Source organism: Anabas testudineus, chromosome 1 (assembly GCF_900324465.2).
Source record: "Anabas testudineus chromosome 1, fAnaTes1.2, whole genome shotgun sequence".
NCBI lineage: Eukaryota > Metazoa > Chordata > Actinopteri > Anabantiformes > Anabantidae > Anabas > Anabas testudineus.
Window position 1 is genome coordinate 10168340 of NC_046610.1, and position 15538 is coordinate 10183877.

Consider the following 15538-nt stretch of genomic DNA (forward strand, 5'->3'; position numbering starts at 1 on the left):
TTGTAAAATATAATCTTTAAAATAAATCTTCAGCACCTACAACAGTTAAAATCAACTTCTTTCTCAAATGCACTGGTGAGAAAACAATAACTGGTTACAACTTGTGTTGAGAACCCAAATAGGGATTCATTTCATAGGAACCACAAACTCCCTTTAGATTCTCCAGCTCTGTCCTCCACTTGAAGAACATTGTATCCTTTGTGAAGGTGGGATTTATTTCAGGGTTTCTGCTTAGGACTGCATGAGTTTTTAGCTAGTTGTACCTAATAATCTGTAACACATGACATGTTGTAGTACAATTTACTTTGCAAGTGTAACAAATAGCATGATGTCCCACCAGCTGTGAAGGCCGACCATTCAGATGCAGACTGCTTTTTGCTTGTCTTTCTGAGCCATGGTGAGGAAGATCATGTTCACACCTGCGATGGCAAGATCAGCATCAAGGATATCGTATCCAAATTTAAAGGAACTGAGTGTAGAAGCCTTGTACGAAATCCAAAAATCTTCACACGGCAGGTACATGTGAACAAAAAACATAATCCCTCACAGAACCAGAAGAACGTGTAATATTATTTGTTTTACATATGCTTTACTTCCTTACACTACTATCAAAGTTCCTGGGGTTGTGTCTGTCGCCAGCCTTGCCTGTGAGTGTGTGAGTACATTGTTGACACAAAACAGGTTTCACAAAGTGTTGATCTTAGAAGAAATATTATCATTACACTGTTTCTAAAGTACCTGCTTTATACCCTTTCAACATATCAGTTAATACACAGTTCCATATAATACATGTAGATGTGATGAATCTGTGTTGCTTGCTCCAATATTGTTGTTTCTTAGGAATAATCTTAAAAACTAAACTAATGTTGTCTCATTCTCCAGCCAGTTTCTTTTTTTTTGTTGTTGTTTTTTTTAACAGAGTCTTTGCTAAGTGAAAGTTGGCTCAGAATCAACATGGTCCATTAGGAAGCTAGAAATCTCAGGCTTATCTGGTTTTAGCTGTAAAGTCAGACATATCATTTTAAATTGACTGTAACATGTCACAACCAGAGACATTATAGGAGGAATTTGTGTTTCTGCAGTTTTTTGTGATGCAGCATTTTATGGTACTAAATGTAATAACATGTATTTGCACCTATAACACCAGCAAACATACCCCAGGGAGTAGAAGTGTCCTTTTCAACATGCTGTGGACCCGGAACACTTTAAGCTGTGTCACTTGATCTATGACTCAGGAAAAACAAAGATACTAACACACACTGATGTTGTCTTATTGGGACAATGAGGTGACGAGATAAAGCCCCTATAAAATAAATACTGTGTGATGAATTAGTTACTGTTGACCTCCTTAATAACGACTGTCTTATAAAACCTTTGTGCATTCATGTGATGCGTCTATAAGACTTCAACTCCATCTTGTTATCTGTCCACCAGCAGCGACTACAATCACACCTTGGAGATTTCCTTAAGAAGACATTGTGCAGACAAGAAAATCTCCCAGTAACGGCCAAATACTTTTTATTTCAGTGTCTGTGTTTCTCTCAAAGATACAATTAGCATCATTATCAAGACTAAATGAAACACATAATGATATGGATTCCTAGTAAAAAGATGCCATTATCAAAATAAAGCAGAGAAGTTGTTTTCGCTATAGATCGTGTGAGTAAGTGAGAAATCTTTATGACTTGGCTTTGTTCATGGCTTTGACTGAATCTGTTCAAGTGGCATCTGAAGTTGAGTTGAACATCTCAGGCGCTTCAGTTCTTCCTCCACCTGACAAAGTCACAGAGAACACAGAGTCATGATTTATCATAAACTATCACATTTACTGGTACACTGAAAAGTTTAAATGCTAAATGGTGAGTTGTGAGAATTTCATCTTTTATTTTAGTCACTTTCACTTTCAGAGTTAAACTGTATCATATGTTCTTCCTACATTTCTGACTTTGAACCAGGTGCCTGTAGAAAATATGGAAAAAAAGGGAGCAAATAAAAACCAACCTGAGCCAGATCATCCTTCAGTTCATTGTATTTCTTTACATTGAATTTCTTCTTGCTGGCTCCTTTATAAAAGTGATGCAGGAACTGTCTGTCTTTAGCATCTGGATACACATAATCCTGTGGAGGGACAAAAAGGTGTAAAAATAAGTTTGACTCTTTAACAAGAGCAGCACTGATCTCATCTGATGCTCTGCAACATACAAGTGCAAATTTAGTAATGAAGTAAGTAATTTAGTAGCAATTTACTATTTGCTTAAATTAAAAAATACTCTACCGAAGGAGAACTAAACTTTTGTTTCATGTAACTTGCCTGTTTGGTAAGGACATAATAGGCAAAGACTCCAATGCTGGTGGAGTAGGTGATGAAATAAGTGACAGGCTCCATGACGTCCCATGAGCAGACCCACTAGGTGAGCCAGGCCAGAGCACCCCCCTGAACAGATAAGAAGGCCAAGCCAGTCCATAGAACCCTGGATGCTTTGAATTCTGCTGTTCGGCACAGCTGTGCCTTCATCTGTCGAACAATAACACAGAGGAGAAAGTTAATCAGCCAACAAAGCAGAAATCTGTAAATCTGTCACTTTTCAAGCTCTAGATAAAGTTTTGATACAGGACACCTCTACCACCTTCTCAAGTGGGGAAAGTTCTTGTTTGAGGTGGTCCAGTTTTTCCAGCAGCTGCCTCTCTTTCTGCAGGTGGTGTTCAGGCAGGTGCAGCGCTGTGTGTAGCATATGCACAACATGCTTCACGTCCTCCATCTCTACGGCGTGCTCTCTGGATGTACACGCTGCAACAGAGAGCGCGACAATGTGGATGAGGATGAGTAAGTGTGAGAAAAAGAAAATAACCAAAGGTCTCACAGTTGGAGAGATAATAAGTGCTATTTATCAGCTGGACTAAAGAAGACAATATGAGTTTTGACTGAAGAGACATTTCTTTATACCTGTTTCAGATGACTGAACATTATAAACTGTATCATTGATGATGAGCTTGAAGCCCTTGTCCAGCAGAGTTTCTATCAGTGTGGTGCTGACAACATGCTCTCCATCTGTTAGAAAAGGACAAATGTACAATAACTACTTTTGAAAATGCACAAAAATTTAACTAAATACTTCAAAGAAATTAGCACTGAACACAATGTATCCTGCACAGTTGTTACATGTCGCATTGTCCTTTAATGAATTGTTAAACCTGTCACACTGGTGATGGTGAAAATTTGCTGCTTCTCAACAATGTGCCTGAATTTAGCATTATGGACCTACAAGGACAGCAAATATACCTAAAACCACTGTCAACTACCCCAGTGGAGTGTAGACATGATCTGAAGTCATCTGCAGTTGGTCTGTAGACCACCTTAGAAATTAACCAACCTGGAATCTCTAGATAAACTGAGGGGCCACAAGATGATTAAAGGGAAAGAAACATATTACTGAACATTATCTTTATTTTGATGACTTTTATGTTTTTTTTTTTCTTGTTTTCTCATAATATAAAATATAATCTTTAATATAAAACTACAGCACCTACAACACTGGTGCACTGGTGAGAAAACAGTAACTGGTTACAACTTGTGTTGAAAACCCAAACAGTGATTCATTTCATAGGAACCACAAACTCCCATTAGATTCTCCAGCCCTGTCCTCCACTTGAAGAACATTATATCTTTCTTTGTGAAGATTAGATTTATGGCAGTGTTGCTGCTTAAGACTGCATGAGTTTTTAGATAGTTGTACCTAATAATCTGTAACACATGACAAGTTGTAGTACAATTTACTTTGCAAGTGTAACAAATAGCATGATGTCCCACCAGCTGTGAAGGCCGACCATTCAGATGCAGACTGCTTTTTGCTTGTCTTTCTGAGCCATGGTGAGGATTAACAGGTTTACGCGCTGTGATGGCAAGATCAGTGTCAAAGATATCGTATCCACGTTTAAAGTAACAGAGTACAGTAGCCTTGTAGGAAAACCAAAAATCTTCACACGGCAGGTACATGTGAACAAAAAACGAATCCCTCACAGAACCAGAAGAACTTGAAATATAAATTGTTTTACATATGCTTTACTTTCTTACACTACTATCAAAGTTCCTCAGGTTGTGTCTGTCGCCAGGCTTGCCTGTGAGTGTGTGAGTACACTGTAAACACAACACAGGTTTAACAAAGTGTTGATCTTAGGAGAAATATTATCATTACACTGTTTCTAAAGTACCAGCTTTATACCCTTTTCACATATCAGTTAATACACAGTTACATATAATACATGTAGCTGTGATGAATCAGTATTACATGATCTGAAGTCATCTGCAGTTGGTCTGTAGACCACCTTAGAAATGAACTAGCTTTTTACTTCACCTCTAAGACACTTTGAATTGAAGCATTTGCCAAATGACAAAATGTAAAAGTCTCAATTGACAGGTACTCAAGAATTCATCAGATTTCTCACAGTTCCCTCTGGAGTTACAAAAGGCTTCATACAACTTCTCTTTCTCAAATGCACTGGTGAGAAAAGAGTAACTGGTTACAACCTGTGTTGAAAACCCAAACAGTGATTCATTTTAGGAACCACAAACTCCCATTAAATTCTCCAGCCCTGTCCTCCAGCTGCCTGCAACCAGAACTACTTGTCTTACTTGCTGAGAAATGTGGTTTCTGATCTGCTGCATATGTAGATATGTAGTAACTAGTTTACAGTTCATATGAATGCTCTGAATAGTGGAAAGAGAATTTAACCATTAAACCTAAGTAAAAGCAGAAATACAACAGTATATCACAGTACCAGTAGTATTTTACTCGAGTACAGTACTTGTGCCTAGATACAGTACATCCCACCACTTCTGCTGTTTAACCTTTTAAAACCTATGAGCTGAAACTTTAAAATAATCTAGAGTCAGTGGTGAAAATGTGCTTTCTTTAAGTGATCACACACGAGTTGTCAAACCAGGATGAAACCAAAAAAAGGATCTAAACCAGAATAACTACAGTGGAAGAACACAATCAACCCAGTATTCGCATAATGTTTTACCCTTGGAGAAAACAGAAGCAGTAGCTCCGGGGTCCTCTTGCTGCAGATCGGCAATCAGGTCTCCAACACTCATCAGCATTGGTCTGAGGTAGAACAGACACTTCTCATTCCTGGATGGCAACAGGACCTCCAGGGCCAAACGGCCGTGTTTGTACTTTAAAGACACATCTGCAACAGAATGAGGGTAAATCTACTTTCAGAGGGGGTCAGTATTTTATCAGCAGAGATGTGTAAAGTCACAAACAGGGGGCAGTCCTGGGTTTAAGTGGTTTATTTTCATGTGGAGGTAGTAACAGTATTTTACCACTTGAGGGCGGGAGTGTACTGTAGAGAAGAGCCTGGTGATTTCCAAGGAGAGGATATCTGGATTTACCCTAAAATGAAAGAGAGAAAAAAAAGAAAGAATAAATAACAGCAAGCCAGGCAGAAAAAATATGTTTCCAGCCTATTGCTTTTATTACGTGTGCTCCATCACTACCTTAGTAAACTGTCAAGTCAGGAGATGATGGAGAGTAAACAGATCCAGAGCATCCTGAAATGAAGGATCTAAAAAAAACATCCACTCAAAACCAGTATGCCAGCAAGCCACATCGTTCTCCAGGCTTTGGGTTTGCTCTGAGGCTGCTCTCACGCTAACATGAATGTCTGACATTACAATCGCTGCCATTTTAACATGCCTTTCACTCTCTTTCCTAACGGAGCATAACCTGACCAGCTGGCGGTACAGATTGTGCTGATAAAAACCTGCTCTTTCTTTGCTGATGTATGGCCTTTGATTCAAATTTAGGCTGTGTTATTTAATGCTTGACGAAATACCAGTCTGTGTCCCAACACAATGTAAGATGACACGTCTCTCTAACATTCCTGATAGTGGAGAATGCATCTACGGGGAACAGTTAATTATTCTAGCACAGCACGAGCACCTTTGTCCTGTACTTGACACTTATTGTTCTTTTAATTTACAGGCAAACTCATATTTCCACTGACTATTTAAGGTCATTCAGATGAGACACAAAGCTACTTTTTTAGCATCAGGCCATAAATACAGTGAATGCCCACCGCATAAAATGTGGCAACCACTGTCTACACCTCCTTCTCTTTAAGCAGAGGGTCTCTTCAATCAATATCACGTTAAAGAGGGAAAAAGGAGCCGTCTATTTTCATGGGCTAAGGAATCAGACAAGCCTGGAGGTACAGCAGTAGAACAGTAGCCCCTCACAATGCAGTGGTTATGAAATGAGGCTAGAGTCTGAGTGGTAACCTGAACCACAGAGGCAGCAATCCAGGAAGCACAGTAGCCAGAACAAGACGATGGAACATAAAGGTGTATGTGTGTTCAAAAAAGATTTAGTTAGCTGAAGATTATGTACAGATTTCAACTACAAGTGTGAGTGGCTGCATGTCACTATGAAGGAAAATGTGATTTTATCGGTAATGCAAAAGCCCAGTGATCCCAATGAGACAAATTTAAGCTGTTTCACTTGTGTGAGGTCTCCAGATGTTATTATACAGCTGAAATCAGTCGCAATGCTTTGCCACCTACACATTAGCACACCAGCTCTCCATGGGCAGTGAATTTCATGTGAATATGTGCACTTCACAGATTTTAAGTGGCGCTTATCTGTCTCAGTTTGTGTAAAGGTTTTATCTGTGGAGGGTCCTTTTCCAAATTTTGAAAAACATAACCCAGTGGCTGTAATTGTGGCTATCTCAATTTGGGCTTGGTGCTTAGACGTTCTACAACAGCCTGCAGTTCTAAGTTGGTGGTATGGGGTTTGAAAGAAGTGAGCATTTAGGAGGAACAGGGGTTCTAATAAAAAAAATGATACTGAGCTGCATGATTAAAATTGCAGGAAGATATATTGGTCTTGACGTTTTGATCATTTTTGTGTGTGTTAAATGAAAATAAAGACACAAACAACACAAACATACATCTGAAGTACATCTGACACCACATTGTCATTATCTAACGGTAGTTTTAAGTTGTGATAACAAGTCCTGTACAGAGTCAAAAATGTTGTATTACTGTATCTTTAATATTATATTCTGATGGAGTTTTTTTATTTTCTGGAAAATCAATTAACAACCCCCCCCCCCAGTCCATACTGACATAAACCAGTCCCACTTATTGATTTGCCACATCACCTATAATTGCCTTATACAGTGGTTCCCTTGAGAGGGCCTCAAGGAAATCAGGGAGGTCAGAGGATAACTAATCAAATACAGTAAGACTGAAAAATATACATTGACAGGGGTCAGCATGGGCACACATACACAGCTGGTGGTGCAATGTGTATTTTTTCCCCCATGTAGACTCCTGAAAACGATGACATCAACTTTATTTTTTCTTTAATTAACCCCTTTCCCTGTTGAAAGGGTACATTTTCTTATAAAATAGTCTAACAGATAATAACCATCTTGCTATTGCTAATGTCTATAGTGAGCAATAAAATGTCTGTTATGAGTCGTTGCAGGTAGACGATGATTTATTTTACAGATCACGAGACCTGAAGTTAATAACCACATTAAAAGAAATTAAAAAGACAGCTGCCAACTGTATAGAGACATCTGAGCCATTTGACACATTTGTATTATCTCAGCATCCATTGTACAAATGTATGTGACAACTGTGCTATCTCTGAACCTGAAGAATCAAGTTTTTCTGTGACTGTTCAGACAACCAACATCCTGTATTATCAAGATGTGAAACAGCCCGAGCCAGCTTCATCAAACTGAGTGGTGTATTTGCTGACTGTCAGCACATACAGTAGGTGCACATACTGTATTATGTCACTTCCAGTAATAAACACTTCGTGTCAAAGCAGTTTAGCCGAAGAGTGAGCTAAGCCACATCTGCACGCACATGGCACACAAGTGTCCTGCTAATGTGAAAACAGCAGATCCGGAGCCAACCATCACGGGCACAGCTGGCCTACTTGTTTCTTTACTGAATGGGAGTGTGTGCGTTTAACATCAGTGAAGGGAGTCAATTTACCAGCTGACTGCCTCCAGGCAGTTTATATGCAACGTGCACACAGACCAATCCCATTTTAAATCAACAGAACGTAACCTCTGTGGCAGAAAGTGCAGCTTGAGACCTGTGTGATGACTAAGTAGTCCATTTCCACAGCCATGCTCATGGCCCTGTGTTATTACTGTCTGGAGCAGACTGCTACAAATACTGTCCCTTTTACTTCTCTCACCTGTCGCACGTATCAGTGTTTTTACAGCAGTACAATAATATTAAAGAAAAGAGTGGAAACGCTATGTTGTAAATATAGTAAACCAAATCTACACTCCATTGTGTATAAGTGGCTACAAGCTAACTCCAGCATGCCAACACATGTGGGATGAAGGTAAAGTAAAAGCGATCTTTCTTGCATCCAAGTGCACGAAAGATCGCACACAACAACCCTGAGTACCACGCGTACAAGCTGCTGTAAGGAGTCAGCTCTTCTAACTTGATGGCTACCATCAGCACTGCCTTATCAATTCAACATTCATCATCTTAACAAAACAAACCACACTTCCCAATGACACATCCAATCAATATTCTATGTGCGGGTTGTTCGCCGTCTTTCTGCTGTCCTTCACACATTTCTGCAGTCAATTTGGAGTTGGTGGGAAGTCGCTGCACACCTGCTCTTCATTGGCAAATAATTCCCTTCCAACTGTTCTTTGTCAAAACAATCTGGCGTTGGTATATTTATCCCTTAAGCTATGTATTTCTTATTTATGCCACACCACGAGGGAAGGCGGAGTGAACAGGCAGGGAGTGGAAACTGAGCAATATGGTATCATGCTGCCATCTTCTCCTTCTGCAGTAAAGCAGACGAGTGGTTTCCTGTTTGACCAATGATCAGGGCTATCATGGTGACAAGCAGCCTCATTTTCCCTGCAGTCTCCCAGCAGGTCATTCCATTATGAATCCTGTCACAACTGAGCTATGGCCTGTTGTATTTAGCCTTTCTAAAGGTATCTCCTCCCACTGTTGCTACAGGTCTGATACCAATAAGCAAAGGAATAGCGACTGCATAGATATAGATATAGATATAGATATAGATATATACACATAGACTATATACTGCAGGCATGATTTAAAGCAGAAGCAAGGAAAAACGTGTGGGCGTGATCCACACCCTGGAGGCTAGGGTGAAAAACGAAAGCTGTCAAGAGGAGAAATTGAATTACTCCATGTTGTCATGATGACTGAGAACAACCAGCACTCTACCATGAAAATAATTTGCATCAAAGCATCTCTCCTCCGTTATGAAGTTAATGACCTGGTTGGGTGAGGAGGACAGAGAGAAAATAAAGGCGGATGAAGGTACCTGCAGGAGAAAAAGGTAACAGAAAGGCAAGGTTTATGTTTGTAAAGCACATGTCATGCACATTCAACAACTAAAATGATGGATAACTATAAAAAATATATAATTTAAAACAGCATAATGACAATTTAGTAGAAGGAGGAAACTGTGTACATGCAAAAAAGAGTCAGACCTAATTTATTTAATGCATGAAGGGAATGTGAAGATAGCCTTTAATCAAGCAGGTCCAACAATTGGAACAGTCAAGATCCTGACAGCTTTCTAAACACAAAATCTACCTCACATCTGGATCTTTACTGCAGCTAGAATGGGTGGAGCAGGACGACAAGAAGAGGCAGGATGTTTTGTTTATTTAGTACCAGAGTAGGACTTTTTAGTTAATCACTACTCAGCCTAAACCCATATTTACTGTATGTCTGACTCATGTGCTTTGGCCTGCAGCTGAGCATAACACAGGCAAACGTAACAAAGCAGCTGAATACCGAAAAGCACATGACCAAAAAGGGAAGGGGGGGTGGACTGAAATTTTGAAATTCATGTGATGTTCTCAAGAGCCCAGAACAGCCAGATTAAAAAGTAACAAGAACAACTCTTCCAGAGCAAAAACAAACATCCCACCCTGAATTAAGATGCAAAGGTGGCTCAAAACCTTTCTCTTTGTAAACGTGAGTAAATCATATATCTCCTTTGGTCAAACACTTCCAGTAATGCATTGGGAAAGGAGGCATAGGATCTTACTTACAAAGACAGTCAGGTTAAGATTGAAAAAGGTTTGGATGTTTAAATGTGGATGTTCCTCACTCAGCCAACTGTACTCCCCAAACTGCATGTTAATACCAATGGTCTGCTGCTCCGTATAGACCACAGAGACGTTGATATCTACTAAGTGCAACACAAGTCTGAGAGCGTCCCTGTGGGTGATGTTCACATGCTTTCTCCTGATTCTAAGAATGGTCTCTGTGCACTGTGAACTTGACACTGTGAAGCAATTAGTCGGCCTTCCTCGAATAAAACCTCTCCTTTATTTATGGCTTAATGCCAGTCCAGACAATGAAACATGTAAGACAACAGATGGAGTCAGCTGTATAAAAATGTCAACTCATTCGATAGGAAACGGATGTTTGTCTCAGATGTTAAAAGCTCATGTGAAACAGAAAGCATAAGTGTCCGTTTTAGGCTGAAATTGTTTTCAAAATTGTTTTGAATTTTAACTTTGTCCCTATACATTAAGCAAATCAGCTGCTTGAGCTTTGTTTTACTGTCGAGCAGTGTTGGTAATCCATGTCTAAAGCAACAGATACATATTAATGGAAATCTTATGGTTGCATCAAAGCCACAGTCAAATTTAGTATCTATATCAATCCTCTCTGAGCATCCAGTTCAAAAGTTCAGTTTGTATGTTGGATGTCTGCGTAACTTACTAAAGACAAAAAGTAGAAGTGAAAATGAGGGAAATTCAAAAAGTTAGAAAAAATATGCCTCTTAAAAAAATCTGGTCTGTTTCCCACGTTTTGGTAGTTAGTCAGACAGTCTCTAAAACATCCACCACACAACAGAGATACGCTACGCTGCACTGCACTACAACTGCAATCAACCAGAGTCATGAATAAAATAAATAAATTAAAAACGGCAAACAAAGTTACTGCCCAAAATACTGTGCTGTTGACTTGATGTTTACCGTTAATATAAAGAGACACTGGAAAATAAGCTGAAGAACAAACTCAACATCACTTGCATTTAGAGGACTGCAGTTCTAAATGCAAGTTCTAAATGCCCCTTAGGACTGAACTGCACTGTAGTATTTCAAACTAGTAAAGTACAGTACTGTCTATAATGAGAACAAATGATTCTAACAGTACCATCACTTACAGCCAGACTTCCCTTTTTAAACTGTTTGTCTTGTCCACCTTCTGCTGGATGGTAAAGTGCTTTGTTCGCTGTGGGCTTCTATTGTTTTTACAAAAGAAATGTGACATAAATATGACTGTTGCCCTGACTACCCAGAGATCATGTCTCATTTATGAACAGCTTACACCGTCAGCTGCTCACTACTCAAGTCACGCCTCATCATAGCTGTGGTTATGAGGGGATTTCAAAGCAGCGATTTGTAAGTTAACCAGATATTGAATGCCAGAATTCAGGGAAACTTTTCTTCTTTACCACAACCTCTGGAGTGGCCCCTGTCTACTTCACTGGTTTATTCCAAGATGAACTGAAATCATTTTATTTCTGTGACTTATTAGAAATAGCCTCATACAACACTTGCTCTCTGGATTCCAAAAACTGATTTTGTATGCAGGGGTATTTTCTGACTTGCGAGTGGCTTTCTCATTACAGTTGCTGTACCAGCCAATTTAAAACACACTGTGGTACAGCCCCTCACTTTTTGTCCAATATCTAAATCTCATATTTTTTTGAGATACAGTCATTGAAAATACTCTGCCAGCTCCTACACTACTGAGTTTACAATAGCTTTTTTTTTTTTTTTTTTTTTTTTATAAATCTCCACAAGGATTTGGTGAATTACACAACACTGATACAGCCCCTTTGGTATTACTCAAATCTATCATTTCAGTTTCAAGCACACTCTACATCTTGGTCGACTAGTGTGACCTTGTGGCATCTTGTCGTGTATCATTCCTAGTTTGTCATCTCTATACTATTCTAATGAAGGGAAATCATCCCCTCACAAATACATCATCCTTGCAGACACAAAGGAAATGCTGTAGAGAAAACATCAAATTATCCATAGAAATATTGCTCCTGGACCATAATCCACCTGTCTGCTATCCCCCCATGTGATTAAGAATCATACTATTATTTCAGAGCTAACTGATGTGTAAAATAGCTTCTGTTTTTAAATAAATGGCTGAGTTCAGTGTGTCTTTACCCTTACAGAGCGAAGTAGGGTTATTTTCATTACGTTTTATTTTAAAAGACGGAAACTGCGACTTGAATTTTATACTGTATATGGTCCACTAAAAATAGATCTTATCTTAGTCATTCAAAGTCTGGTGGGAGTGAGTCATGACAGCTTGCCCATCTGACAGATATAATGTGTTTTTCCCTCAATCTAACAAATGTGGGGGGACAATGGTTTACAATAGTCAGTATTCCTTTAGCATGGAGACTATCTTGATATGCAGCAATGTTGTTCTCCCTGCACTGCCAGACTTGAGGCATCCAGTTGGGATGTGCCTGCTCACGATTTAGCTGACCTCTGCAATTTCTCATCATGGATGACAAAATAAAAATATATGTATTTGGAACTGGCCTGAATAACAACTCATAATCAACTGTGAGTACAGCCACACCACATGATCCTTGAGGGGTTTCACTTTTTGCAGCATTTCCTCTTGCACACTAACAACTGTTTGCATTTTATAATTTGGGTTAACAATTTGCTTGCAGTTTTCTGAGACATGATCGATCAGTGAGCCACATACTCAGATAAGCACCTGATGATGCACAGTACTGACATATGATACAGTAACATATTGACCCTTCATGCTATAATTTGCACACTGTAGCAGTGTCAGTGATGTATCTTGGGATTGTGTGCAGAAAAGCAAGTCTGTACTTAAAGTTTAGAAGTATATTTAGCAGTCCAGTCACAGCCTCTTTCTCCAAATGGCTGACTGAACAGCTTTCTCAGGAGTAATTGAATAAGCACTGCTTTAGTGATGAGATAATGTACATTAACGAACAGTCCTGCACACTTTTCAAGGATGATTGGCTTGATCAGTCATGTAAACATGTTTGGAGTACCTAAACCTCAGCAGAGCTAATGCACTTAAATAACTTAGTGGTTGTTCTGTAAGTCGTTAATGAAAATGTGCACAGTTGTTTAAGTCAAAGATAACATTCAAGCACAAAAACAGCAATGTATAGGTCTGTGTAAGGACAGAAAACGTTGTCAGCTGTTACAGGAACAAAGAGAGCTCGAAAATTACAGAAGTTGGTAAACGTCATTAAACGGTGCACAGTAACATCAAACGACACCAAAACACATTGTGGTGCGTTCAAAGAGCAGGAAACCAGTTCATCAGAACAGCCCGACAGAGTTACAGTTCTACTGGTGTTTATCAAACCTGAGACGAATCCAACTCATTAGCTACATGTTTCATTTACCTGGCGAAGAAATGCAGCCGGACGAATAGTTTTGAGACCGCGGTGAAGTGGCTGGAGACTTCCCAAAAGTGTCGCCGTAACTTTGCCGAGCATCCGCACCGAAGCCATGTTAACCGCCGTTAACCGCCGTTAGCTAACGTTGACGTTAGCTGCGTTGATGGGGCATAGCAGGCGGCGTTAGAGACAACTTACTTAATCCACACTGAGCGGAGCCTAGAGCCCGAAAAACGGGCTGTGGTGAAATGTGCTGACAGCCACGGGACGGAGGGAGGCACAGCCCTCCGTGAGACGCATACCGTTTCCTCCTGTCACCGCCCGCTTCCTTTGTGTCCTTGTTTCCTTCGCTGGCGTCTTCTGCAAGAGACAGTCCGGAGAATCTGAACGGGACGTGCACAGCAAAACAGGACTGATGTGCAGTCTGCATTCAGCTGCAGCCAGGGCTTTAACTCACTTGTTAGCAATTAAGTTGGTAAAGTGCCATTACACATAAGTTGGTAGACAAGTAACGCCAGTTAACAAAATGAGGTTGGAGGACCCTCAGAGGTCGTCCCGAGCTCACACGCTATGAGCCTTTTGCGCATGCCCACAAATCTAGCACTGGTTTATCCTTAGGTGAACTTAAACAGATGAGATGTTGAGTTACCTTCTACAAGTAAATAAACCTCATTCAAAATACCACAGAAATGTGTAACACTGCTAAGAACAAAACAGCCAGCTTTGGAACACAGCCTTTTGCAGCCTGTCATTGAAAAAAATAGTGTTTATCCAATATTTAGTGCCATTTCATTCATTGGCTAAACGTCATGGATTGATAGGCGATCCCATTAGCAAGGTTTTAGCAGAGATGATGACTAAAGCACTGAAAAAAATATGTCCTCCTCGTAACATAAATGTGACGTGCATGTGTTGGGTTCTTTGTTGTTTCTACAGTAATATCATCTAAACTAGAACAGTGCAGTGAGTTTCTTGTCCATTATGCATTCAAGACATAATTACTCCCATTTTTGGATTTTACAGTACACAAATGTGGTGAGATTAAAGTTTATATTCTTTTAAAATACTATATTATAAAAAAATACTGTATTGAGCCCATAGGGAAATTGATGTTATGGCCAGCTATCAAGGTGCTACTTCTTGTGCAAGAACACTTCAACATGTGATGAAAAGTGGTTGTAAGCAATGGTTTACAATGATAATATTATAAAGGGCACTGTGAAAGGAGTCGGTCCTAGTGAAGCAGTACCTGATTTTGCAGCTTAGCAGTTTCGTAGTAACTTTGCGCACATTATTTTCTGCTCTCTAACTACAGCTTGTGGTCCTTGGTACCATTTGCTCTGTTCTTTTATGAATGATGAACAGTATTTATTTCAGTTTTTTTTTTTTACATCAGAAACCCCAAAAGTGATTTCCGTTTTCCACATAAAACATTTCTGGTCAAGCCTCTTTAGGCTGCAGAAGGACCAACTTGTCATCCACATGAAGCTGCCAGATGCTGAACCAGGTCCTTGCTGGACTTCTGATCTCTCGAAGAAGAAACTCTGGGAAACTTCTCATCAGATCTTCCACTTATGTTTTTGTCCTTGACCTTTCCATATTCCTCTACAGAGGTTACACTTATTATTTGTCACTTTAGCCAACATAATGTTAAAACAAACATGTTTATTCTGATATTTTTGTGTTTTTTATCACTGTGAACATATTTCCTTTGTACACTAGCTGTATGCTAATCAATTGACTACAATATAAATAGGTATATAGTTAAAGTAGCACTGCCAAACCAAAGAAAAATGTAATGGTGCCTAATACTTCTGCACAGTACTGTATTATTTATTGTTTATTAGAATGGAGTGTATGCATCATTGCATTTAATCAGTATGATTTGTTTCTAAGGTTTTCACCCAAATAAAATCCTTCCCAGATTCATGGATATGGACTTTCCTCACCTTGAAACTAATCAATGAACCCTTAGCTGCAGTCAATACCAGAATAACCTCGTGGTTCTTATTGTAAAGTATGACCAGTCAAAATACCAATCTGGAAAATCCAATTTAAGACAC

The 15538-nt window shown here is 39.5% G+C and overlaps 1 protein-coding gene across 1 annotated transcript; it reads right to left on the bottom strand.

Annotated features, from left to right (window-relative positions):
* Positions 1–1495: 1495 nt before the first annotated feature.
* LOC113161821 (mitochondrial calcium uniporter dominant negative subunit beta) lies at positions 1496–14034 on the bottom strand. Its single transcript, XM_026359625.1, is given in 8 exon segments — positions 1496–1773; positions 2002–2118; positions 2312–2515; positions 2628–2788; positions 2945–3049; positions 5023–5190; positions 5327–5396; positions 13482–14034. Coding segments are annotated over 8 exon segments (1011 nt in total). The 5' UTR covers positions 13590–14034; the 3' UTR covers positions 1496–1695.
* Positions 14035–15538: the final 1504 nt, after the last annotated feature.